General features: G+C 45.3%; 1 protein-coding gene across 1 annotated transcript in view; it reads left to right on the top strand.

Annotated features, from left to right (window-relative positions):
- Positions 1–928: 928 nt before the first annotated feature.
- The window catches only part of ACSF2 (acyl-CoA synthetase family member 2), a 54295-nt gene continuing 27645 nt past the window's right edge, over positions 929–27578 (top strand). The window contains 1 exon segment of the mRNA XM_049772883.1: positions 929–1169. Coding sequence (XP_049628840.1) covers positions 1042–1169 — 128 coding nt within the window. The 5' untranslated portion in view covers positions 929–1041.

The following is a 27578-nucleotide window of genomic DNA, read 5'->3' as shown; positions in this document are numbered from 1 at the left end:
TGAAAACAAGAGTTCTGAAAGAGCGAGGCACTTGGAATTCTACAAAGAAAAAAGAATCTAGTACACCTATCTCCTCAAGACTTCATGGGATCCAAAGTGCACGAGAAGGACAAAGGTCTAGTAAGGCCAGCCCCCACCCTGGCCGCCCTTCCTGCCACCCAGCTTACAACATCCATGCTCAGGGCTGATGGACTCTAGGCAGCAGAGTTCCAGGCCAGGACCTTTTCCCCACCGACCTCCTCTTGCCCTCTGGGGCGAAAGTCAAGACTATGCTTATGTGGTCCAGACAGCACCAGAGCGAGGCCCTGAGCATCTTCCATCTGTCCTGCAGCTCAGCTGGACTCACTCTCTTACCCCATCATCCCTGGGACCTCAGTGGACCCTTAGAAAGAACGGAGCGCGCCAAGATCAGCGACTTTCCCAAACTCTGTGCTCACAGAGCTGGAAAGAGCTATTGGGCTGGCAATAGAAGCTGCCAGAAGTTCGGTGGCTTCGAGATGCAAGACAGCAGCGTGCGGGAGAGCAGGGTATACCCAGTTCCTGCCTGCAGGAAGAGGACTCACACCGGTGGCACCCTTTGTCCCAGCGACCCTGCATTGCAAACCCCGAGGGCCCTTTGCTCCAGCTGGCACAACTCATGGGGCGCTGGAAATCCGGGTTTGGGTGGCGTGGGGGCGCGCCCCTCGTGTGACCCACAGGCCAAGTCCATCTGGACTCGTGGACGCGGTGCCTCGATGTCCCCCATCCCCCATGCACAAGTCCACGGTCTCTCTCCCCTGCCCCTGGTGGCCGCAGGCAGGGGACCCAAGTGCGGCCGCTGCCCGGATCTTGGAGCCGGAAGGAAACCCGGGCAGATCTTGGAGCGGGGGAGGGGACCAGAGCCCCGGGTCGCTGGCTCCACGCCCCGCCCCGCCGGCGCGAGGCCTCCACACCCCATAGGCAGAGGCACCCCACTCCGCCCCGCGCCCGCTCCACGCTCGCCCCGCCTCGGCTCGCTTTAAAAGTTTACTTGCGCGGGTGAGGACACCGGTACCCGGAGCCATGGCCGTGTGCACGGGGATGCTGAGACTCGCCAGGCTGTGCACTGGGGGCTCCGGGGTGCTGCGGACCCGGGCCGTCCTCTCGCGGGGTTGGCAGGCAACCAGGTGGCAGGGCGTCCGGCTGCTAAGGTAGGAGGTCCGGGACAGAGCAGCGGGCCCTGTCCCCAGGGATTGGGTGGGTGGTTTGGTGGGAGTTAGGACATGACCTGCAGAGCCTCTGGGAGGGGGGGGGTCCTGGCCCTGACGCCCCTGGGTTGGGGGGGCCCGGGTGCGTGTGCAGTAGATGGTAACCCGAGCACTTCTGCAACAGATGCGGCGTAGTTTGGGGTTGGCTCAGACCGGACCGGACCGTCGTGCCAGGCCTTGGATCTTTCTTTCTTAGGAGCCCCAAGTGTGGGTCTTTGACAGCCTGGCCCGAGGGGGAAGGGCCGGCGCAAAGCCTGGGCTTGAAGCCCAGGTTACTGCTTAGGAGCTGTACCCCTCGCTCAGAGAGAAACTTGGGGAGTGCTCCAACAGCCTCTGGGCAGGTGCTAATACTCTTGTCCTCCCTCTGCTCTGGCTCTGGTTTCTGCCCCCAGCCAGTGGGATGGTGCTGACACTATCTTTGCAGCCACAAAGCAGCCCCAAATCCCGAATCCCAGTCCCGGATCCGCTTCCCCTGAGTGGTAAAGATGGGCGGACAATTTTTTTTGGGCTGGGTCACACCCAGCAGCGCTCAGGAGTTAATCCTGGCTCTATGCTCAGAAATCGCTCCTGACAGGCTCAGGGGATCATAAGGGATGCTGGGATTCGAACCACTGACTTTCTGCATGAAAGGCAAACGCCTTACCTCCATGCTATCTCCTCAACCCCCATGGGCGGGCAATTTAACCTCCCACCGATGTGCTATTTAGCCTCCAGCCCAAAAGATGTGGGTGTCCACAACTGCCTGACCCTCTCTACCTGGACTAGGGACTAAGTCTGGAAGAGTCTGGAGGAAGTTGGGCACCAGATTGGGGGTGGAAGGTTAAGCTTTGGGCATGGAAAAGGGAGAAGTCTACTCTGGTTTCTTCTTCTTTGAGAAAACTCACTTTGGTCTTTTAGTTGTTTGTGGTGATCACAAACTCGGGGCTTACTCCTGGCTGTGCTCAAGGATCACTCCTGACAACTCCAGGAATGGCAGGTATCAAATCTGGATTGGCCATCTCAAACGCCCTGTCCACTGTATGAACTCTGGCTCCAACCCCTGTTTTTGTTTTCTTTGTTTCTTTGTTTCTTTGTTTCTTTCTTTTTTTTTTTTTTTCTTTTTTTAATTGAGGAAGTTGGAGGGAGAAGTAAATTCGTTTTTTGGCCTGAAGTTCAAGTTCACAGGCTTTTGGAACTGGCAGGCTTCTGAAAGCCAGCCAGGAAGCTTGCAGCTTCACTAGGGTTCTGATGGATTTTTCAGAAACTCCTCCCATCCCTCTAGGGGAGCTCCCTTAGAGTTACCTCCAAAATATACCCATTTCAAAACAAGTCAGCTCATTGTCTTCTCCTGACCTTGGACCCTTTTGTGTGTTAACAATAACTCTTAACTGTTGGCTGGAGGCCTGCTACATCTGAGGGCAGAAGCCCAGGCCTCAGAAATTCTGTGTCATATCCAATCAAGATAAGATGTTCGGAGCTGGAGCCCTTGTCGTCCCATCAATCTCCTCCTACTGGTGTTTGAATGCTGCCCACCAGCTGGCTATGGTTACTGAGACAGATTCTTTCCCACAATGCCTTTGAGAAAGTTTTGATTCAGACATTCAATAGACCAACATTCCTGGAAGAGATCAGAGATCAGTCTGTGGCAGACACTGTGACTCTAGCACCTGACTTTCTTTTTTTTTTTTTTTAGTTTTTTGTTTTGTTTTGTTTTGTTTTATTTTGGGGCCACTTCTGGCAGCATTCAGACATTACTCCTGGCTCTGCGCTCAGAAATTGCTCCTGCTTGGGGCCAGAGAGATAACACAGCTGTAGGGTGTTGCCTTGCACACAGCCAACCCAGTCAGTGGTTCTAATCCTAGCATCCTATATGGTTCCCTAGAGCCTGCCAGGAGGGATTTCTGAGTGCAGAGGCAGGAGTAACCCCTGAGTGCTGCCGGGTGTGACCCAAAAACCAAAACAAAAAAGAAAAAAAAGAAATTGCTCCTGGAGGGCTTAGGGGACCATATGGGATGCTGGGGATCGAACCCAGATCCCTTCCAGGTTGGCTGCATGCAAGGCAAATACCCTACCTGTTGTAGCATCTGGAATTTCAGGTAGGGATTGTTAAGGGGTTCACTTCTCAGTGTTCCAGAAGGTGATGCATGGGAAGCTTCTGAACATCTGACTCTTTGTGATTCTGACATAGTCTAGCCTTTTATGTATCTGATGGTTGGAGCAAGCTAGAACTTTGAAGCCAGATTATCTTAAATCACAGTTGTGGCTTCCATCTGTGCCTGCTGCAGGAGAACCTTGACCACTGTTCTTAGTGGCTAGTTCGCTGAGCTTGCCTCTTGCTGCTTCACTTGCTGCTCTGTCCCAGATCTGGCTCCTGGGATCAGGACTGGCCCCTGAGAACCTTCCTACATTGCCTGATAGGGCCTCCAACTGATTTGAAAGTTGAAGAGAGCCTCCCTGCAAAGATCTTTTTTTAATATTTGCTTCTCTTTCCTGGACAGCCGCCAAGGTGGTTGTCTCTTTTCAGACCCTGGTCCAACTCCTGGTCCTGCTAGTCACTCCCCTCTCCATACAAGTCATTGCTTGCAGGTTTTTTTCACAGTGGGGGAAAAAGATTCTGAGTATTGTTTCCCCTTCAAGTATCTCCTCAAGTCCCAACTCTTTCACCCAGGGAAGGCAGGTGGGCTGGTCCAAGCCTTCAGGAAATCTTGGAAAAAGAATCCCACCTGATTTCCGGAGCTTGAACCGATTGCAGCTCCTGGGGCTGCCTTCCATGCAGCTACATCTGGAGAGCCAGGAAAGGTGGCAGGAAGCATAGCACTGGGCTTCATTCCTCTAGCACTGCAAAATAAGGAGCAGGCAGAAATGTGATTTAAGCTTCTCAGAACCGAGTTTGATCTTTAGAGGATGAACACAAGAACTTTAGACTGATGGTCAGAGCAGGGGGATAAATGGGCATTATGAGCCACCTTCCAAGGGGATGTCTGAGTAGTCACACTAGCATCAGAAGCTGAAAATGCTTTCCTACATAAGGAAGACAAAGTGTGTATATCCAGGAGTGTATTATGAGCCCCCCAAATGGACTTTTCCCATAATTCTGAAAAGTTGAATAATTGGGTAATAATATTCTCAAGCAGAATTTTTTTTTTACCTCGGGCACATGCACACATATATAAACACATGTAACAATAGAAGTCAAAATGCACACTTGGACTTTGTAGTCATCTAATGAGTTATTACCCTTTCCTCTAGTTATGCAATCTAGACCTAAGTGTGGAGGGTTTGCTGTGGTTGAGAAAGATGAGTGAGGGACTGGAATGATAGTACAGCAAGTAGCATGTTTGCCTTGTATGTGCTGACTCAAGATCGATCCACTGCACCCCATGTGGTCCCCCAAGCACTGCTAGGAGTAGTACCTAAGTGCAAAGCCAGGAGTAATCCCTAAGCCTCACCAGGTATGGCCCCAAAACAAACAAACAAAAAAAGAAGGAAGAAACATGAATAAACTTATTTTCTTGCAGAGTTCCCTGACTATGATTGATAGACCTTAAACCTATTAAATCAAGGCTTAAAAATGCTTTGCCAAAAAAAAAAAAAATGCTTTGCCAATAAGATTGTCAATCAGACCAGGGTAGAATCTGATTGGTAGGAAAGGGACTGACAAAACTGTTTAAGGAAGTGGGGTTTGAGCCTGAGTCTCTTTAAAGTGGTAGTTTGAAGGATGAAGTCCAGACTTGTATGGAGGGGTGTTTATACTCTGACTCTTAAGAACTCTGAGTGCAAAGCCTCTTGATCTCCCCAACTTCCTTTTTCTTTTTGGGCACTATCTAGTGGTGCTCAGATCTATTCCTGACTCTGTGCTCAGGAGTGACTCCTACCATATACAGTGCCAAGGACTGAACCAGAGTCAACTTCTTGCAAAGTAAGCACCTTAACCCCTGGTTAAGGTTATCTCTGGTTATCTCTGGTCCTCCTTTTTTTTTTCCTTCTGTTTTTGCTATTTGTGAGCCAGTTACATCCCCTCCAAGCACAAAGCTAAGTAGCTCCTTGGCACAGCCAGATGTGACTCACAAACAATATATATGTGGTGGGGGCTCAGACCTGGAGCTCCTGCACATAGAACTTCTGTTCCAGTCCTTTGACACATCTTCATTCCTCCCCTCTATGATTTATTCTCTTATCCACAGTGCCAGAGAGATAGGGATGGTGGGAACTCACAATTGTGAATTCACCCCATGTGCCGTATTTCCAACTTCAAGTAGCCATGAAGAATTAATAAACCAAGCCAATCAGGAGAGAATCATGGAGTCAGTGGCTTTTTGCCTCATGGCCTCTTTGCACAACAAGCCAGACTTTACTATCCCAGTACAAATCCAACCAGGCTGGAGAGGGAAGAGTGAGATCCAAGTTGACTTTACTTATCAAAGGTGAAAAGAAGAGGAAATTGGGGGAAAGCCTACCGGTATGTTCTGGGTAAAAGCAGGGTGTCATTTAACACACAATGTCCATTTTCTAACTGTTTCCTCAGGGATGAAATTTGAACTTGATTTTTCTAAGAAGTAAACTATGTGGTTATGAGGATTAAATGAGGTCACCCAGAAAATGCTTAATCCGCAGCTTGGTACAAAGGAGGTCTTCACTTCCTGCAGTGCCCAGCTCCTGTCCAAACAGAGCTTGTATAACAATGGCTTTGCACATTCCTGTAGGTGACCCCTAGAGCTATAGTTTACTGGTGAGAGAAGACAAACGGGGCAGGAGTGGGATGGAGGGTGGTATTCCTTGAACCTGACAGTGGCTGCTCAGGAAAATTGACAGGTTATGTTTATGCCAATCATTGACTTAAAGAACTGATTTCTCAGTTTGGAGTATTGTAGGTTGAAACAACCCAATTGCAGTGTGTTGTTTCCTGTTTTGAGAGGGCCTTTCATGGGGAGCAACCTGATAAATGACAGGGAGTGACAACTCTGTCAGGCACCTCTCTTCAGATGGAAACCAAATTGGTGGGAGCTTACCAATCAGTCTGAGAACCTAGTGCTCACACAAGGAAAGGGGGTTACACTCAACCACTTTTCATTCCATATGTCATCAGGCAAGCCTTCTCCTCTCATGACCTTGATTCTTCTGTTATACCAGCTGCATGGGCATCCAAAGTTTATATGTCCTTAGACATGTTAAGCCCTCGGGAAGCTGGGCTTTTTGAGCCAATTTCTGAACCCAGTAGAGTGGTATTTGAAGTGTGACTTCTTCATACTGAAGCCTTTTTTTGGGGTAGGCCACACCTGACAGTGCGCAGGAGTTACTTCTGGTTCTGTGCTCAGCAATTGCTCCTGGCAGGCTCAGGGGACCATATGAGATGCTGGGGATTGAACCCAGTTTTATATCCGGGGTTCATCTGCATGCCAGCAAATTGTCCTACTATTGTGCTATCACTCTGACCCCCTGAAGCTTTTTTTTTCCTTCAAGAATGGGGGACACACAAGGGAGTGCTGAGCACCAGGGATCAAATCTGGGCCTCCCAAGAGTTCCCCAGCCTCCTAAATGCAGTTTGACCTTGTGTTTGAACTCTCTGGAACACCTCTTAACTCTCTGCTTTTCTCCAATTCTCCCTGCAAACAGAGAACCTGAAAGGTTTTGCTTTTCCATAAGACAAGCTCAGACCTACAGTTTAGAAATCCCCATCCATTCTGCTGTATTGATCAGCGCCCTCCTGTGTTTTCTTTTATGGGGAGGGGAACATAAGCTCTGACCCAAGGAGATCCCTGCAGTGTGTACCATATCCCTCCAACCAGGAGTGCTCTGCATCTTGGCAAACTTCCTTTGCAGAGGCCCAAAGCCCTGTGGAAATGAAGCGTCCCTCTGTCTGGAGGGCCTCATTCCAGATCTTTATTGCATTTTCTAGCACTCAGGAACTCTTTGTAGTTTGTGCCCTTTGTAGGGTACAGCTGCTATGTAGAAGGATGGCAGGACTTTCTGTTTGCATAATTGCATACATGAAATGCACCCCATCTTAAGTGTGCCCCTTGATGGATGTTAGTAGATTATTAAACATCTCATATTCTGCACTCCAAGATATGGAATTTGTCCATCATTCTTTTTGTTTGTTTTGGGGCCATAACCCGGGAGTGTTCAGGGTGCTACTTGCCTCCCAGTTGTTCCTGGGGGGTACTACAAGGAGCATACATAGGAATCAAACTCAAGACTCAGCATGCAAAGCATGTATCCTATCCTTTCAACCATTTTCCCAGCTTCTTGTTCATCACTCTTTTTTTTTTGGTTTTTGGCTCACCCCCGCAGCACTCAGGGGTTACTTCTGGCTCTACACTCAGAAATCACTCCTGGCACGCTCGAGGAACCATATGGGATGCTGGGGTTAGAACTACCGATCTTCTGCATGAAAGGCAAACACTTTACCTCCATGCCATCTCTCTGGCCCCTCATCACTCTTAAAAATAGTTGTTCAACCTGTTGGCCAGGAGGGTCTTTCAGTAAGTCACCAGAAAGACCCTGCAGAGGGAGAAAGAAGAGATAGATCCCCACTGGTCTGTGGGCCCTTTGGCCACTGGCAGTCTAACTCACAGGACAGGACGATAACTTGCAAGTTCAAGGCATGGGTGCTGTTCAGAAGGGAATGAATGTTCCACCCATGTTGCCATGGCAAAGCTGGAAGAGTCTGCAGTGCTCTCTGGTACACTATTGGCCCCGTTATAAAGAAACAAGTCAGGGGCAAGATTCTTGCTAAGAGAATTAAGGTGCATACTGGGCATATTAATCACACTAAGAGCTCACATAGCTTCCAAGAATGAAAAAAGAATCAATTTGGGTTCACTGGGAGCACCACCAACTCTCCCCCAGAAGTAAACTGAAAATCAGTAGGAGGGTATCCTGAAGGACTGTACCCCTTCCCTGTGATTTGTGCACACAGGTATGTGGTGGGGGAGAAATTGGGGGAGAGCTCAGTGTGGGCCATGACTTCATCCCTGGTACCTACAAAACAGAAAGTGATACAACTCACATGGACTCCCACTTCTGCCTCCTTCCTACCACAACCCCAGCTCCTGGTAACTGAAAGACTAAAAGAATAATGGCTATACACTAAAAATATGACAGCCACACACTAATTCTGTTTGGTTCCTAAAGATATTTTGAAAGTTATAAGATAAAATAGCATTCATTAGATATTTGGAAGGGAGGCACACCTGGCAATGTTCAGGAGTTACTCCTGCCTCTACTACACTCAGGAATCACTCCTGATAGGGCTCTGGGAACCATCTGAGATGCTGGGGATCAAACCTGGGTTCGATCTGTGTAAGGCAAACGCCCTACCTGCTGTACTATCTTTCTAGTCCCTAATTATGTAATATATATATATTTTTGGTTTTTGGGCCACACCCGGCGGTGCTCAGGGGTTACTCCTGGCTGTCTGCTCAGAAATAGCTCCTGGCAGGCATGGGGGACCATATGGGACACCGGGATTTGAACCAACCACCTTTGGTCCTGGATCGGCTGCTTGCAAGGCAAACACCGATGTGCTATCTCTCCGGGCCCCCCTAGTTATATTTTTAATTAATTAATTAATTAATCAATTACTTAATTTATATCTCTTTTGGGGCTTTGGGGCCAAACCTGACTGTGTTCTAGGAACCATGCAGTGCCAGGGACAGACCCTAGGCCTCCTGACTGCAAAGCAGGCTCTTAGCCTATCAAACTAATCTCTCCATCTCTAATTCTGATTGCTTTTGTGTTTATTTTTTGGGTTTATACGAAGCAGTGCTTGGGGTTTATGCCTGGTTGCGTGCTCAGGGCTTACTCGTGCTGTGTGCTCAGGGTTCACTCCTGTTTGTGTTCTCAGGCTTACTCTTGGCTCTGTGCTTAGAGATCACCCCTGGCATTGCTCAAGGGGCCAGATTGGGTACTAGGATTCAAGTCAACCACATGTAAGGCAAGTACCTTATTTTCAGTACTGTAGACTGCGTTCCACAGTCCCCAGAGGGGAGAAGGTAATCCATGATACCTATTCTGAGTAGGATAGGAGAAGCCTGGTCTGGTAGCAATTCCCCACAGTAAATAATCCACACAGATATGAAGGTTTACCGGCCAGAAACTCACACTGCAAGCTGTTACCCACAGCCAGTCACTCCACCATGGGGAACCACAAGACTAGATGGTGGGGCTGGAGAGGTAGCTCAAGCAGTAGGGCATTTGCCTTGCATGAGCTGACCTAGGATAGACGAGGTTTGGTCCCCCGGCATCCCATATGGTTCCCCCAGCCAGGAGCGATTTCTGAGTGCTTAGCCAGGAGTAACCCCTGAGTGTCAGCGGGTTTGGCCTAAAAACAAAACAAAACTAAAAGACTAGATGGCAGCTCCCAGCTCAAGGCCTCCTGATTAGCCTTTATTGAGATCAAAACAAAGCCAATGAAAAGGCAATGGGGAAAACAAAACCAAAGGAAATCAACTGAGATACATATGAAGACTAATTCAAAAGACCTTTATCTACACTGTACTATGTCTAATTTTAATTTTTATTGATGTTTCGATAACATAGGTGTCACAGTGTCAATATTTATGGCTTTGACATACCTTTGTTTTGTTTTGGGGCCACACTCGAAGTTCAGGAAGTTACTCCTGGCTCTGCCAGAGAAACCTAGCAGGTTTGGAGGACCATATGGATGCTGGGGACTGAACTCGGGTGAGCCACATGCAAGGCAAATTTTCTTTTTTGGGGGGGGGATCCCACCCAGCAGCACACAGGTGTTAACTCCTGGCTCTATGCTCAGAAATCGCTCCTGGCAGGCTTGGGGGACCATATGGAATGCCAGGATTCGAACCACCATCCTCCCACATGCAAGGCAAATGCTTTACCTCCATGCTATCTCTCCAGCCCCTGCAAGGCAAATTTTCTAATTAATGTGCTATCACTCTAGCCCCCAAAGTCATGCACCTTTATCACTCCTGAAGTGATACCATACACAACTATCCTATGTCTATGTCCTTGTGTTACTTCTTATATTCTTATCTGCCTCTTCCTCCTATCCTCTCTCCCTGCTGCACTAGTAATCCTTGTTTTGTTTTGCTTTTTGGTGGTTTTTTGTTTGTTTGTTTGTTTGTTTGAGTGACACTCAGGGGTTACTCCTGGCTATGTGCTCAGAAATCACTCCTGGCTTGGGGAACCATATGGGACGCCTGGGGATCAAACCTAGGTTCCATCCTAGGTTAGCCAGGCGCAAGGCAAATGCCCTATCACTGCGCCACCCCCCCCCCTTTTTTTTTGTCATGGTTTGAATCGTCTTATCTTTTGTTTCTCTGTGTGCCAGAGATGAATGATAAGTGAAATCATCTGGATTTGTCCTCCCTTGGATTTATTAATGACACTAATCTTAATGTCTGGTTTGCTTGATTTGGTTTCATTTTGATTTGTTCAACGTGTTCAGAGGTTACTCCCAGTGTAGTATTAGGCGGTTACTCAGCTGGTGCTACGGGATCATGTCGTTCCAGGGATAGAACCCAGAATTCCTGCGTGCACAATAACCTTTTGCACCTTCTCTCTGGGACTAGCCTGCTGCCCCTTGAAATAGGCATTTAGGGAGAGCCAGGGGGAGAAGCCTGATGTTTAGCTTAGTGGAGCCAAAATATCATTTCAGCATTTATTCAGTCTTTCAAAAACCACTAAAGAGATTATTTTACATTTCTTTCATAATGTTTTCCAAAGCTGGTGTGTAACTTATAGAACACCTCAATCTGAAGGAGTCATTTTTCAGAGAGAGCCACATGGGACCATGGCTTCTGTTCAAAACTGTATCCATGGCCTTAAAGATAACTTTGGGGACTGGAGCATATGCTTTGCTTCAGGAGTCTCAGTTTTTGTTTCTCTGGCACCATCATGGTCCCCCCCTCCCCCCTCAGAGTGACCCTTGAGCCATACTCTGGATGTGATCCAGAAATACAAGCATTTAGAGGTGCTGGGGATAGCTCTATGGTAGAGAGCTTGCCTGAAAGCCCTGTAGCTACAGTTTCATCCCCACATCACCCTCCATGCCAAATGTGCTATATGATAGAAGTGTGTATTTCCCTGCAAGCATTGTGAGAGTGTGTGTGAGACCCCATTGACACAACAAAGGGAAGGGGGAAGAAAGGTTCAGCTTTGCACGCAGAAGGTCAGTGGTTCAAATCCCTGCATCCCATATAGTCCCCCGAGCCTGCCAGGAGCAATTTCTGAGCATAGAGCCAGGAATAACCCCTGAGCACTGCCAGGTGTGACCCAAAAACAAAAAACAAAACAACAACAACAACAAAAATAAGATGGCAGTAGGCCATCTTATTGGCGGAAGATGGGTTATCCACATAGAAGTTTATTGCTTTAGAAAGAGAGAGGAATAGAGATTATTTAGTAAAAACAAAACCAGTTTCCCAGTTTCAGGCATGGCCCCTTTATTTGAGGGAAAACAGGAAGATCTTATGCTGATGATGACTCGCAGTTGTTGACTGGGGCCAGTTTAAAATTTTGATGATGTTCAGTTTTTTCTTTTTCCTTTTATAGATTTTGCTTGTGTGGTATCAAGATTGAAAATGTTTTTGCTTAGCCTTAAATCCTGGAGTTTTTCTCATATATTAAAAAAATGTTTTTGTTTTATGTTCTGCATGTAAATCGGTTATCTATTTTGGATGATTTTTTTTCTAGGAACCCTGGTCAAAAAATTATTTCTGCTGAGAACTTTTTTTGGGAGGGTTATGTCTGACGTGCATGAGCTCCAGACCCTTAAGCACTCTTCGTCATCTGGACCTTTCTTTTTTGTTTTGTTTTGTGTATTTGTTTATCTTTGAGCCACACCTGGTGGTACATAGCAATTACACTTGAATCACACTTAGGAATTACTCCTGGCTGGCTGAGAGGACCATATGGAGTTCCAGGAATCAAACCCAGGTCTGTCACATGCGAGGCAAATACCCAACCTGCTCTACTATATGGTCCCTCCATGTGTTTAAGTGGACATCAATAGAGAACTGGAGAGATAGTCCAAAGTTGAAGATGTTTGCCTTGCACACAACCAACCCTGATTCCATCTCTGGCACCCCACATGGTCCTCCAAGCACCACCAGAACTGATTTCTGAGCACTGCAGGGTATGACCCATCTCTCTTCAATCCCCAAACCCCAAAAGACATTGCTTCTCCTTATAGGTACATATAGATTTTTATTGTATTTCAGGATAAAACAGACATTACAGTACAAATTCACAAGCAGGACTTCACGGTGGGCCTTCCCTTTCCCAGCATCAGCCATCCTTACTTCCTGACTGAGGACTCTTCTGGGTCTCTCACTCTCCTTCTGTCTGTCTTTGGGTAAACAGGAAGCAGAAATGAGGTTGTTCTGAGTCAATGAATGAGCTGTAGGCTGGAAGAATGGTGTGTTGGATAATAAACACTGGAGAAATTTGCACTGGAGAGGGATGAAGGGGCTGCCTCTCATCTGCCACTAGCTAGGACATACACTGGCATATTTAATGAGAACTATGTCTTGCCCTAAAGCATATTTATTGGCTATTGCGTACCTGGGAGCCCAGCAAGAGGATATTGTGTCTCTTGGCCATAGCAGAAATGTAAGTCTTGGCCCATGTTCTTTACAAAACAGGTTCTGTGGGTCTCAGTCTGCTCAGGCCAGAAAAATTGCTGTCACATGCACAGTCCACTCTTCTCAGTCAGTCATCAAGCCTCTTGTGTGTTTTTCTTCTAAAAAATGTTCATATTTAGGGCCAGAGCAATAGTACAGTGGGTTAGCTCTTGCCTTGCACGTGGCTGAGCTGGATTCTATTCCCAACATTCCATATGGTTCACTGAGCACCCCAGGAGTGATTCCTGAGTGCAGAGCCAGGAGTAACCCTTGACCATTGGCAGTTGTGGCCCCAAAACAAGTAACATAAAAAAGTTCATATTGGGTCTGGGGATGTGGTTCAGTGGGAGAGCATGTGCCTTGCTTTTCTAATGTTCTGAGTTTAGCCCCAGTACTGAAAAAAATTACATGCAAAAAAAAGCTTAAACACAGTCACATGATAAAATAGCAAACATCTGTGTGCCTATCACAGAAAATTAGAAATGAAGGAAATAAATAAAACATTAAAGATCCAGTAGAAGTGCCCTTCTAAGACTCACACGGCCTCCTCACCTGTCATAAATGTAATGTTCTGTGATACTCTGTGTTATTAAAATGTCTCTGAATGCGTAAACTGCACTTAGGAACCTGTTGTGCAATTGGTGCCCTTCATTCCCATATTTATACCCATAGAGAATTTTTTTTGGTTTATATTTGGTTCACACCATGTGGTGCTGAGGGTTTACTCCTGACATCACACTCAGGGATCTCTCCTAGTGGTATGTGGAGTGCTGGGGGATTGAACCTGGGGTTGACCATGTGCAAAGCTAACGCTGTACTAACTGTACTATCTCTCTGGGCCTTATACATATACTTTTTAGTGAGTTGTCTTTCTCAGTATTTCTAGAAAATAGACCTTAATCAACCAATGATAATTAAGACTCAGTGTTTGTTGAAAATTCAAGTGTCCTGCCACATCCATTGTGATTTGCTTTGCATTTCTGTGATTACCCATGAGATGGAACATCTTTGAAAGCATCTTCTCTGAATATTCTGTTCTGATTTTTTCTTTTCTTTTTGGCCACCCCTGGTGGTGCTTAGGGAACAGAGCAGTACCAGGGGTCAATCCCTGGTGAGAATCCAGGATTCTCACATGTGCTCCATTTAATGCCATTTCAGGCATTAAATGTCCAAACACCATTGTCACCACCAGTATGTCCTTCCCTTCACCTGTGTCACCAATTTTCCACCCAACACCCTCACCTGCCCCCTTACAGGCACAAACAAATTTACTTCATATTTTTTGTTATGACACAAAGGCAAAGTGAATTACAAACACCTAGATCAGCACAGATAATATTTGACATGATCATTATGTCTCTCTGTGATATTACTAAAGCAGTGTCTAATGATTTACTGGGCTTTGGTTGATGCTAGTGTGTTTTCTGTGTTTATGAGGTTGGCAGAGTACAATGTAGGTAATGAATGAAGTAGGCAGATTATAATGTAACTTTCCCAGCAGACCTCCTGTGATAATACTGGGCTGACAGTACTATAAAATATTGAGGTGTCCAGAACTTATAGATCTGAAACAAAGTTGGTGGCTTGGAATTTTCTTAAAGCTAAGTCGAGGAACTGGGATATTTCTTTTTTGAGGGTGTAGGGTGTTGTACTGGGCTGCTGTAGTTTATGCAGAAAGGGGAATCTGTCCCCCATCCTTTTGATAATGCCACCGAGGTCTCAGTCAGGATCCGACTACCAGGGAAATATTGGCAGCCATTATTTTATTTTGGAGTTTTGTGGAGGAGCCAGGTCATTTTTCTCTCTGGTCTTTGACTCATTTTTATTGAAATTAGATTATTTGTCCTTATGGATTGTTGGTTTTTCTAGAACACAATCAAAATTGAATTCCTTGTCCTTTTTAAATAATTGATAGTCCCCCCTTTTTTGTGTGTGTGAGGGAACAACATCTGGTGGTGCTCAGAGACTACTCCTAACTCAGTGCTTTAGAAATTGCTGCCCCCGCGCGAACATATACTCCTCCCAACCATCAGTACCACCAGATTTACCCTTCTTAACTTCAGTAACACACAGTTCTAATCTCTGACCAAAGACATACAGTAGATCTAACAAATCCCAGAACTATTTAGAAGGACACAAATTGAACACATATGGAACACATATATCTTTTGAATATTTTATGGGTATTTTCTTTAACTGCTGTAACTCTCTAAATATTCTTCTACCATGATGTTTCTATCCACTTTTCATCTTGTCTTTTCTTTGTAAGCTGTTCAATAAGGATTGTTGGTGAAACTGTCCCTCAGTTTGATGCCTATGATTGAACTATGTCATGGAAATTGCTGGTCTTGTTCCTATTGCCTCCAGATGCACCAATAACGCTTCATGGCATTGATCCTTGTTTGCATAGACACATTAAAATGGGAAAACACTATACATACAGATAAGTTCTTATCTAATAAATCTCAGTACAATGTACCTTACACCCTGAACATTAATATAATGACCTGGCACAGGCCTCAGAAGAATGGGCATCTTCCATTCATGCCGGAACCAGGCAAGCTATCTACGAAACATCCAAGGTCTTTTATAGCAACAGCTGGAAGCAGTCCTCTACCAGGAAAGACACTACCAAGGGTCTGACATGGACCTCCTAAAAAGAGACTTCCGTTTACACTGAGAAGACTTGACAACAACAATGACTGCTCTACAGGACATGGTTCTCTCTATTGCCCCTTAAGTGTGAGGTGAAACGAGAGGATGCTCTGCACCATCCTGACTGCAATATGGGATATGCAGAATCCAGGATCTTTAATACAGAAGCATGATACCAACAACAGAGACTATGTGAGGAATGGAGGTGTATTGCCACTACAGACGATGACTTGAATTGGACAAACTAGTTTGCCTGGAGCCTAGAGTCAGTCCTGTGCCAGGAAACTTCAGGGGTAGGGTCTCCTTGTATTTAGACCATAATTTTTCTTTACATGTTCCTTATGTTTTGGTGGGCCTATGCAAACAAATGCCACTTTAATACCGTTTTTTACTATGTTCCCTTGACTCCAATCCTTAAGAAAAACAACCCACTAAAACTTTTGAGGTTAACTTTAACTAGTAAGCATGTGCATGGAACTAGATAAATGTACTTTGCCCTCAATGTTTAAGGAGTTACATAAGTCTAATGTCTTTAGATTATATGGTGTGCTGCTAAGAAATAGTATGTACTACAACTGGGGATTTGAGGGACAAAGTAATTGTATTGTACATGGGTTCAGTTTTGTTTTTCCTAATGTTCTTTGGCTGAAAGTTCAAGGCTGGGATATCATCGATGGGACTACCGAGAATTCTGTTTATGGGTGATTGGGCTTCCACTGTAATTTTACCCTGTCCTCTTTCTTTGCATCTTTGTTGTCATAATTAAAATAAAAACAAATTAAAAATAAAAATAAAACAAAATCAAAGCAGGGTGATATTATTCCTATATGATTATATAACAAGTAGAGGTTTATTTATGTCAGAAATTTATGTAAGCTTCAGGATAACTGGCTCTGATGCTCTAAAAATCCAGAGACTATTCTGTTGTGCTTTGGCATGGTATTAACCTACAAAGACATTTATTCTACAACTTGCCTTCTTATAGCCTCTCAGCCTATATCTCATCCTAGAATTTAAACTACCAAAATGTTAATTATATTATGGAATGTATAATAAGTACAATAAAAATATGTTCTGCTAAAAAAAAAAAAAGAAATTACTTCCAGTAGTGTCATGGGACCACACACTGCTGGGGATTAAATTTGGATTTCCCATATGCAAAGCCTGTGCTTCTGCCCTTTGAGCCATTCCTCCTGCCCCATGATGTGGTTCTGCCAGTCTAGGATTAGCTTTAGGAAGAGGACCAGTCCACACTTGGAATAATAGTAGCATCTGCCTTTAGTTTTGTTTCTGTCTTTTTGTTATTATTGTTTTGAGGTCATTCCTGGCTGTGTTCAGGGTTGACTTTTGGTTTCATGCTCAGGGAGCACTCCTGGAGGTACTCGGGGACCATATGTAGTGTCAGGGATTGACCCTTGGTTGGCTACAAGCAAGGCAAGCACTTAAATGCCTGTGCTCTCTTTCCAGATTTTGTTTGTTTGTTTGTTTTTGTTTTGGGGCCACACACCTGGCAGCGCTCAGGGGTTACTTCTGTCTCTGTGCCCAGAAATCACTCCTGGCAGGCTAGGGAGACCATATGGGATGCTGGGGATCCAACACGGGTCGGCCATGTGTGAGATAAATGCCCCATCCACTGTACTATCCGCTCCAGCCCCTCCAGCTCCCAGTTTTGTTTTTAAGGCCACCTTACTGATGGCTGGCATGGCACATTGTCCTGAGGAGCTGAGGTCATCGGCACTGTAGAAGACATCCTTGTGCTTTTAAGGCTTGTTTGCCTTGGAATTACACTCCTCCCATGTGATTTATGGAAGGAAAAATAACCCTGGCCCAGGGGTCTCAAACTCGCGACCCGCGGGCTGCAAACGGCCCTCCATACAACATTTTGTGGCCCTGCCCTAGAGGAATCTTTTTGTTTTGTTTTGTTTTAGTTGTTTGGGTCACACCCCCCAATGTTCAAGGCTTACTGCTGACTTTGCACTCAAGGATCACCTCGACTTTGCCTCCTGTGGCCCGCAGGTAAATTGAATTTGAGACCCCTGGATTTCAGTCTGCAGAAGGGACAGGGTCCACCTGCAAACTTTTGACCCAGGAACACACCCATTAATGTGTAGTAAGAGGTAAAAGAAACAAATTCTTCCCTTAGTCAGCTCTGTATTGTACTGGTCATTGTTACATGTTCTTCTTGCTCTGGCTCCATGTTCTTCCCTGCCATGCTCTCCATCCAGGTTCTACTGGCAGGCCAGGCTGGACTGGCAGGGCCAACCACAGGGCATGAAGGGTTCTAGGTTGGTATAATGGGGAGCTGTTACAGAACTGGTAGCAAGGCTGAGATGTGAAGCCCAGAGAGATCTGGAACCATAGAAAGGGCAGTGAGAACAGAGATAGCCAAGGGGAAGATCAGATAACACAGAACATTACTGGAAAGGGCCAGCATGTGCTTGAGGGTTGACTGATACTTTGGGGGTGGGGGAATTCCTTAACCTGGGGATAGCCATCCAGGAGGGGCTCTTTTGGATATCTCTGGCTCTCAGAGGGCCCCATGAACTCTAGGGTGTGCTGTGTCAGCACCCATGGGATCATGAGGGGGCCTGGACATGCAATATAGTGTAAAGAGTAGTGCATTAAGAAAGGGGCCCAGTGGCCCTCCCACAGTAAAGACCTTAAAAAATGAATCTCTTTAATTCTTCATACAAATGGTTGATTCCCCAAACAAAGTCCTTCCTGTTTGTTGTTCTTTTGTGTTTTGTGTTCTTTTGTGTGTTCTGTTGTGATGACGGGGTTGCAAGTGCTTGTTCATAGTGCACTCTCTCTCTCACTTTCTCTCTCTCTCTCTCTCTCTCTCTCTCTCTCTCTCTCTCACACACACACACACACACACACACACATGTACATACACACACACATTGGTAGGGCACCCCGTGGTGCTCAGGGAGATGTGCATGCCAATAGCCATGGTGGTGCTCACCAGGGAGCTCCTGTAGGGCTCACAGGAGCTCTCCAGAGCAACTGACTTGCTACGGTGCTCACACTTGCCAGGGATCACACCCCTCTTAGTTGTGCTCTCACACACTGGGCTGTGGTGGTGCCAGAAACAGCTACCAGTGCCAGGATCTCAGACAGCATGCTGGATTGTGCTTGGCATATGCGAGACACTGGAGATTTGTACTCATGGCCCAATTCATGCAAGATAAGCCCACTAATTCACAGCACTATGCCTAAAGAAGCCCTTATTTCTGATTTTGGTTTTTGGACCACACCTGGTTGTGCTCAGGGTTTACTCCTAATTTTGTGTTCAGTGATCACTCCTGGTGATGCTCAAGAGACCATATGAAGGGGACTGAACCTAGGTCAACAGTGTTGTATTCTCTCTCCCAAGGAAACCCTTTTTTTTTTTTTTTTTTGGTTTTTGGGCCACACCCAGCGATGCTCAGGGGTTACTCCTGGCTCTCTGCTCAGAAATAGCTCCTGGCAGGCACGGGGGACCATATGGGACACCGGGATTCAAACCAACCACCTTAGGTCCTGGATTGGCTGCTTGCAAGGCAAACACCGCTGTGCTATCTCTCCGGCCCCCCAAATTTTTTTTCCTTACTTCCCTTTTCTTGTTACTGTGATGACTTGGGGGTGGGGGGGGGAATCTCACACACTTGATTGTGGTGTTAAGAATCCCAAATAGCAGAACTGCTGATATGGTTCTTGGGCATGCAAGGTGGTACTGGGCTTGAATTCTCAGTTCTTTGTTTTTTTTTGTTTTGAACTCTCAGTTTTATGTCAACAAGTTAAGCATTCTATTGCTGATTTATTCCTGGGCCCCTCTTTATAACTGTGTGTGTGTGTGTGTGTGTGTGTGTGTGTGTGTGTGTGTGTGTGTGTACAAGTATATGATGCATTTGTGATGCCAGGGGTTCTACCTGGGGCATCACACATGTGACACAAACTTTGAACCCCTAAGCTCCAGCTCCAGTGCCTGGCTTATATTGTTAAGAACAGGTTCCTGGGGCTGTCGAGGTGGCACTAGAGGTAAGGTGTCTACCTTGCAAGCGCTAGCCAAGGAAGGACCGTGGTTTGATCCCCCGGCATCCCATATAGTCCCCCTAAGCCAGGGGCAATTTAACCCCTGAGCATCAAACAGGTGTAGCCCGAAATAACAACAACAACAACAACAACAACAAAAGAACAGGTTCCTAAAAGAATTAGTTGTCAAATGGTCTGCATATTCAAATGTTAATAGATTCAAATGTTAATAGGAATCTAATGTGGAGGTCCTGAAGTTTATACAATTTGGGGCACCTTCTTTAGAAAAAAATATAAAATTACAAACTCAAGCTTGAATATTGAAATTGAAGGGCCTGGGGCTGGCGAGGTGGCGCTAGAGGTAAGGTGTCTGCCTTGCAAGTGCTAGCCAAGGAAGGTTCGATCCCCTGGCGTCCCATATGGTTCCCCCCAAGCCAGGGGCAATTTCTGAGCGCTTAGCCAGGAGTAACCCCTGAGCATCAAACGGGTGTGACCCAGAAAACCAAAAAAAAAAAAAAAAAAAAGAAATTGAAGGGCCTGGAGAGATAGCAAGGTGCTTTCCTTGCACATAACCAACCTGAGCTTGATCTCCAGTATCCTAGATGGTTCTGTGAGCAACTGACACTGGTGATCCCTGAGACAGAGCCAGGAATAATCCCTGAGCATCACTGAGTATGGACCCGAAACCAACTAACTAACCAAAAATTGAATAGCATAATACATACAAATTGAATGTTAATTTAGAATGGGAAAATAATTTGCAATAAATTGTGAGAAACGGGAGATTTTGGATCTTCTAGACTTCTTGGGAAATTTGTTAAATATGTTGACATGGAAATAAATGCTTCTTCTCCCCCACCTCCTTCATCATTTTTTTTTTCCTGCTGCTGGGAATGAAGCCCAGAGACTCATACATCAAACATGTAAGGTGCAATCGAATTACATCCAGGCCCCTACCTGCTTCTTTTGGTTTTGGGGGTCACTCACACCCATAGTGCTCAGGGGAAGCTCCCAGCTATATACTTGGAGGTTACTCCTGGTGGTGCTCAGGAGACCAAGGGGTCCCAGGGATCAAAATCCAGGCCTCCCAGAATGCAAAGGATGCACTCAGCCATTGTGTTCTCTCCAGCCCCCTAAGTGCTTCCCCACTGGTAAGCAGCCTGCTCTCTGCAGTTGCCAGGAATAGCAACATTCAGCTAAGAGTCTCAACCCCATGGTTTCTTTCTTTCTTTCTTTCTTTCTTTCTTTCTTTCTTTCTTTCTTTCTTTCTTTCTTTCTTTCTTTCTTTCTTTCTTTCTTTCTTTCTTTCTTTCTCTCTCTTTTTTTTTTTTTTTTTGATTTTTGGGTCACACTCATCGGTGCTCAGGGGTTACTCCTGGCTGTCTGCTCAGAAATAGCTCCTGGCAGGCACGGGGGACCATATGGGACACCGGGATTCGAACCAACCACCTTTGGTCCTGGATTGGCTGCTTGCAAGGCAAACACCGCTGTGCTATCTCTCCGGGCCCTTCCTTCCTTCCTTCCTTCCTTCCTTCCTTCCTTCCTTCCTTCCTTCCTTCCTTCCTTCCTTCCTTCCTTCCTTCCTTCTTCCTTCCTTCCTTCTTCCGTCCGTCCTTCCTGCCTGCCGTCCTTTCTTTCTGTCTGTCTTTCTTTCGTTCTGTCTTCTCTCTCTCTTTTTTTTTTTTTTTTTTTTGATTTTTGGGTCACACTCATCGGTGCTCAGGGGTTACTCCTGGCTGTCTGCTCAGAAATAGCTCCTGGCAGGCACGGGGGACCATATGGGACACCGGGATTCGAACCAACCACCTTTGGTCCTGGATTGGCTGCTTGCAAGGCAAACACCGCTGTGCTATCTCTCCGGGCCCCCTTCCTTCCTTCCTTCCTTCCTTCCTTCCTTCCTTCCTTCCTTCCTTCCTTCCTTCCTTCCTTCCTTCCTTCCTTCCTTCCTTCCTCCTTCCTTCCTTCTTCCTTCCTTTCTTTCTTTCTTTCTTTCTTTCTTTCTTTCTTTCTTTCTTTCTTTCTTTCTTTCTTTCTTTCTTTCTTTCTTTCTTTCTTTTTCTCTTTCATTTTTTTATTGTGGGCAAAGTGAATTACAAATCTTTCACAGTAATATTTAAAGTACATAGTAGTAATGAATGAGGGACATTCCCACCACCAGTGTTGTTTGTTTGTTTCCTTGTTTGGGGTTTTTTTTTTTTTTTATGGTTCTAGGATTTTTGTTTCATCACTGTTGTTGTAGTCAGTCTTCTGTGGTTAGTGGACTTGGTTTTTGCTCAGATCCTAGGTCAGGAGTCTAGGCTATAGTCTTTCAGTATGGTTCCAGATGTTCTGCTCAGTTGCAGTTGTCAAAGTCAGACCTCTGGGACTAGAGATCATGGTTTTTGTGTGAAGATCATGGTTTTTGTGTGAATCTGAAACAGGTTTAGTCAAGGGAACTTCCTCATTGGTCTCTTGCTAGGTTTTGTCCAGTCCCCTGTTTGTCAAGGTCAGTCTTCTGTAAATAGTAATTTGGTTTTTGCTTAGGGCAAAGGATGGTGAGATAGGGCGGGCCTCTCCTAGCTCAATTTGTTACCGTTTCCTCATGTCAGGATGCCATGATATAAGTGGTGCAAGTTGGTGCCAAGGCGGTGTTCGGAATTTCTTGGTGCTGTTGCTGGGACCTGTGTCAGTTTCACATCTGGGATCTGTCAACCCCATGGGTTTTCTTAAGTATTTTTCTTGAAGTCCTTTTGGGCCAGCAAGATAGAGTTTGATGGCTAAGCAGATGTTTTTCATTTGGAAACCTGGGTTTTATTCCCAACACCACATAATTCCCCCAGGGGGACAATCCTCCCCCCAGCTTTATCTTGTATAGCCCTCATAAGAAAACAGAATTTACAGCTATCATTGTCTCTGGCCCATTGCACCACATTTTTGCCAACATTCTGTATTATCAAGTGTCCTTATCTTGGTCCTTATCTTGATAACTAAAATCCCTTTCTTAAGAACTTAAGGAGGGCCTGGAGAAATAGTATAGTAGATAGAGCACTTGACTTTCACCCAGACAATCCAGGTTGGATCCCCGGCATCCCATATAGCATTCCCCTCAAACTTCCTCAGTACTGCCAGGAGTAATTCTTGAGTGCAGAGCCAGGAGTAACTCCTGAGCATTGCAGAGTATGGCCCCAACTCTTCCTCCTTAAAAAAAAAAAAAAAAACTTAAGGAAGTAGCAAAAACAGTACTAGTCCCACCCAGCTACCCAGCTACCCAGCCACCGCCCCCCATGCACATAATTGCCCCCCCCATCCCTTTAGGAAGTAGCTGTTTGTAGAGGAGCAAGGAAGGACACTTTTTTGTTATATGAGAGAAATGTAGTTTGCAGAGGGTTTGCTTCCAAAAGCATTGTACAGATTTAACGCGATTCCTCTGAAGATACCCATGACATTCTTCAAAGAAGTGGATCAAATACTTCTGAAATTCATCTGGAACAATAAATAACCTCGAATAGCTAAAGCACTCCTTGGGAAAAGGAATATGGGAGGCATTACTTTCCCCAATTTTAAGCTGTATTACAAAGCAATAGTTATAAAAACAGCATGGTATTGGAATAAAGACAGACCCTCAGATCAGTGGAATAGGCTTGAGTACTCAGAGAAGGTTCCTCAGACATATAACCACCTAGTTTTTTGATAAAGGAGCAAGAAATCCTAAATGGAGCAAGGAAAGCCTATTCAACAAGTGTGGTACAACTGGTTAGCCACTTGCAAAATAGCGAACTCAGACCCCCAGCTAACACCATGTACAAAGGTAAAATCCAAATGGATTAAAGACCTTGATATCAGATCTGAAACTATAAAGTATATAGAACAACATGTAGTGAAACACTCCAGGACATTGAGACTAAAGGCATCTTTAAGGAGGAGACAGCACTTTCCAAACAAGTGGAAGCAGAGATTAAACAGATGGGACTATATTAAGCTGAGAAGCTTCTGCATCTCAAAGGAAATAGTGCCCAGAATACAAAGGCCACCCACTGAGTGGGAGAAATTATTTCACCATCAGATAAAGGGCTAATACTCATCAGATAAAGGGCTAATATCCAAAATTTACAAGGTACTGACAGAACTATACAAGAAAAAACAACTAACCCCATCAAAAAATGGGGAGAAGAAATGAACAGACACTTGAAAAAGAAGAAAGGCAAATGGCCAAAAGGCACATGAAAAGATGCTCAACATCACTAATCGTCAGGGAGATGCAAATCAAACTACTATGAGGTACCACCTCACGCCCACTGAGATTGGCACACATCACAAAAAAGGAAAACAAGCAGTGCTGGTGGGGATGTGGAGAGAAAGGAACTCTTTTTCACTGCTGGTGGGAATGCCGTCCTAGTACAACCTTTATGGAAAGTGATATGGAGATTCCTCCAAAAACTGGAAATCGAGCTCCCATACGATCCAGCTATACCACTCCTAGGAATATACCCGAGGAACACAAAAATACAATACAAAAATCCCTTCCTTACTCCTATATTCATTGCAGCGCTATTTACAATAGCCAGACTCTGGAAACAACCAAGATGCCTTCAACAGATGAGTGGCTAAAGAAACTGTGGTACATATACACAATGGAATACTATGCAGCCGTCAGAGAGATGAAGTCATAAAATTTTCCTATACATGGATGTACATGGAATCTATTATGCTGAGTGAAGTAAGTCAGAGGGAGAGAGAAAGACGCAGAATGGTTTCACTCATCTATGGGCTTTAAGAAAAATGAAAGACATTTTTAACAGTATCTCAGAGACAAGAGAGATGAGGGCTGGTAGGTGCAGCTCATGACATGAAGCTCATCACATAGAGTGATGAGTGCAGTTGTGAGAGATGACTACACTGAAAACTATCATAACAATGTGAATGAATGAGGGAAGTAGAAAGCCTGTCTCGAGTACAGGTGTGGGGGTTGGGGAGGAGGGAGATCAGGGAAATTGGTGGTGGGAATGTTGCACTGGTGAAGGGGGGTGTTCTTTACATGACTGTAATCATACAACTATAATCATGTTTGTAATCACGGTGTTTAAATAAAGATAATTATAAAAAAAGTAAAATAAAAAAGTATATGTAAAAAAAAATAAGAGGATATAAAATGTTATAAAAACTTAAGGAAGTAGCAAAAACAGTACTAGTTCCACCCAGCTACCCAGCCACCGCCCCCCATGCACATAATCGCCCCCCCCCCATTCCTTTAGGAAGTAGCTGTTGTAGAGAGGAAGGAAGGACACTTTTTTGTTATATGAGAGAAATGTAGTTTGCAGAGGGTTTGCTTTCTTAGTAAGAACCTTTCAAGGACTATTCAGTGTCATGCCATTTCTCCAATTTATAAACAGTTCTTTTGAAATAGTGTCATCTGAAATCTTTAATCAATTTTGCATTGATGTTTTTAAATGCAGCAGCAGCCTTAGTAGCCATTTCTAGTGGGGGAGCTCTCTGTTGCAGTGGTGAGGGCTTTGTTGGACTCTGGGTACACTCTGCAGCATCTCCCACTTCTCCTAGAATGAGCTCTCGCAGGTCCACAAGACTGAAGATGACACACGCTCACTGGTGCCACAGTGTCCTTAGGCTCCCATGCACACTTCTAAGCTGCTGGGTGGGCTCTTTGACACAAACACCCTTCAAAGAAGGTTGAAGTTAAATGTGAACTCCTGGGGCCAGAGATATAGTACAGCAGGTAGGGTACTAGTCTTGCATGCAGCTGACCCAGGTTCGATCCCCAGAACTACCTGTAATTTCCTGCACCCTTCCAGGAGTAGATCCCTGAGTGCAAAGTCAGAAGTGATCCCTGAGGGCCCGGAGAGATAGCACAGCGGCGTTTGCCTGCAAACAGCCGATCCAGGACCAAAGGTGGTTGGTTCAAATCCCGGTGTCCCATATGGTCCCTCGTGCCTGCCGGGAGCTATTTCTGAGCAGACAGCCAGGAGTAACCCCTGAGCACTGCCGGGTGTGACCCAAAAACCCAAACCCCCCCCCCAAAAAAAGAAGTGATTCCCTGAGCCCCCTCCCCAAAAAAAAACCCAAAAAGGAAAACATGGACTCTTAGACATTAATCTTTATTGGATAGAGAGTGATTGATTATTTTCCCTCTAGAGAAATTGTATTTGAGTATCAGCCATTTAATTACTTCTCTGCTTCTGTCTGTGTTTCTTTGATACTCTAATAAATTATATAACATAGAGATGTAAAGATATGTTTATACATATCAAGCTATCAGTTCATAGCAAGGTGATTTTGGGTATGAATAACTGTTGGGAGCTTGGTAGCATAATAATTTGGATGAATGAATGAATAAAAATGAGCTTAAAAATTTGAAATTTTAACTGTTAAAGGGTTGGAGGTTTCTTGGGGACAAAGACATGGTGGACTTGCTCTGGTTTGTTCTCTGAGTATCTTTTCCTATATGTATTGGCCATTTATCTTCCTTCTAAGGGAACTTAGTGGCAAATTTGATCATAACTGTGTTTCATGTGTCATTGTCACTTGGCCTGCTTTTCTTTTCTTTTCCTTTTTTAAATTTTATTTGTTTGGGGAACACACAGTGCTCAGAGCTAACTCCTGGCTCTGAGTTCAGGAGTCACTCCTGATTGTGCTTGGGGAACCATATAGGGTGCTAGGGATTGAAGCCAGGCTGACTATTCAAGTGCCATACCTGCTATATTGTCTCTCTGATCCTAGTCTGGTGGGTTTTGTTTGTTTGTTTGTTTCTTTGTTTTTTATGTTTATGATCTTGAGAACAAAGCAGCCGTGACTCCCTGTAGTCATTCCCTGTGACTTGGGGTACCATGCAGTGCCAAGGATTAAATGCTGATTTTCTGCATGCAAGACAAGTGCTCAGCCTATTGTGTTATCTTTCCACACTTGGGCTTATGTATTTTTTCTGGTAGGGACACACCTTGGCAGTGCTTAGAGTTTACTCATGGCTCTGTGCTCAGGACTGGCCTCTGGTAGCACTTGGGATAATCATATGAGATGCCAAGGGATTGAACCAGGTTCACTGCAGTCACATGCAAGGCAAGTGCCTTCCTCTTTCACTCTCTCTTTAACCCCGTTTACTAAAAATTTTCTGGTGTTTCTGAACTACACTTGGCTGTGTTCAGGGTTTGCTCCTGGATCTACACTCAAGGATCACTCCTAGTAGACTTAGAGGACCATATGAGATGCTGGGGGAGGGAACCCAGGGAGGTCACATGCAAAGCAAGTACCCTACCTATTATACTATCACTCCAAGCCCTGATTTACTATTTTTTTTGTTTGTTTGTTTTTTTTGGGCACACCCGTTTGACGCTCAGGGGGTTACTCCTGGCTATGTGCTCAGAAATCGCCCCTGGCTTGGGGGGACCATATGGGACGCCAGGGGATCGAACCGAGGTCCGTTCCTTGGCTAGCGCTTGTAAGGCAGACACCTTACCTCTAGTGCCACCTTCCCGGCCCCTTGATTTACTATTTTTAAATTTGTTTTAGTTCGTTTTCTTTTGGGTCTTCCCAGCAAGTTCTTATGGACTACTCCCAGCTAGGGACTACTCTCAGTAATACTGACCAGCTGAACTAACAGCAGATCTCTTTTTGCAGCATAATAGGGCCATACCAGCTGTGCTCAGGGCCCACAAGGGCCTGACTCGGTGGGATGGGGTGCGGAGATGTACCTGAAGCTCTTCCTTTCACATAAAAGACATGAAATCTGCACTATCTTATTGGCCTTTATTTGTTTGTTTTGTTTTGGGGTTTGGGGCCACACCCACTGACGCTCAGGGGTTACTTCTGGCTATGTGCTCATAAATCGCTTCTGGCTTGGAGTACCATATGGGATGCAGGGGATTGAACCCAGGTCCATCCTGGGTCAGCCACATGCAAGGCAAATGTCCTGCTACTGCGCTATCGCTCTGGCCCCTTTTATTCTTTTTATTATGGTTATTTCCCCTTCCCCCTTTCAATTCCCTCTGTTGTTGTGGCAAAGACAGGAGTCTCTCTCTGTCTGTCTCTCCCTCTCCCTCTCCCTCCCACCTACTCTCTCTCTCTCTCTCTCTCTCTCTCTCTCTCTCTCTCTCTCTCTCACACACACACACAC

This window comes from Suncus etruscus, chromosome 1 (genome assembly GCF_024139225.1).
Source record: "Suncus etruscus isolate mSunEtr1 chromosome 1, mSunEtr1.pri.cur, whole genome shotgun sequence".
Lineage (NCBI taxonomy): Eukaryota > Metazoa > Chordata > Mammalia > Eulipotyphla > Soricidae > Suncus > Suncus etruscus.
This window is presented reverse-complemented; position numbering and strand designations above follow the sequence as displayed.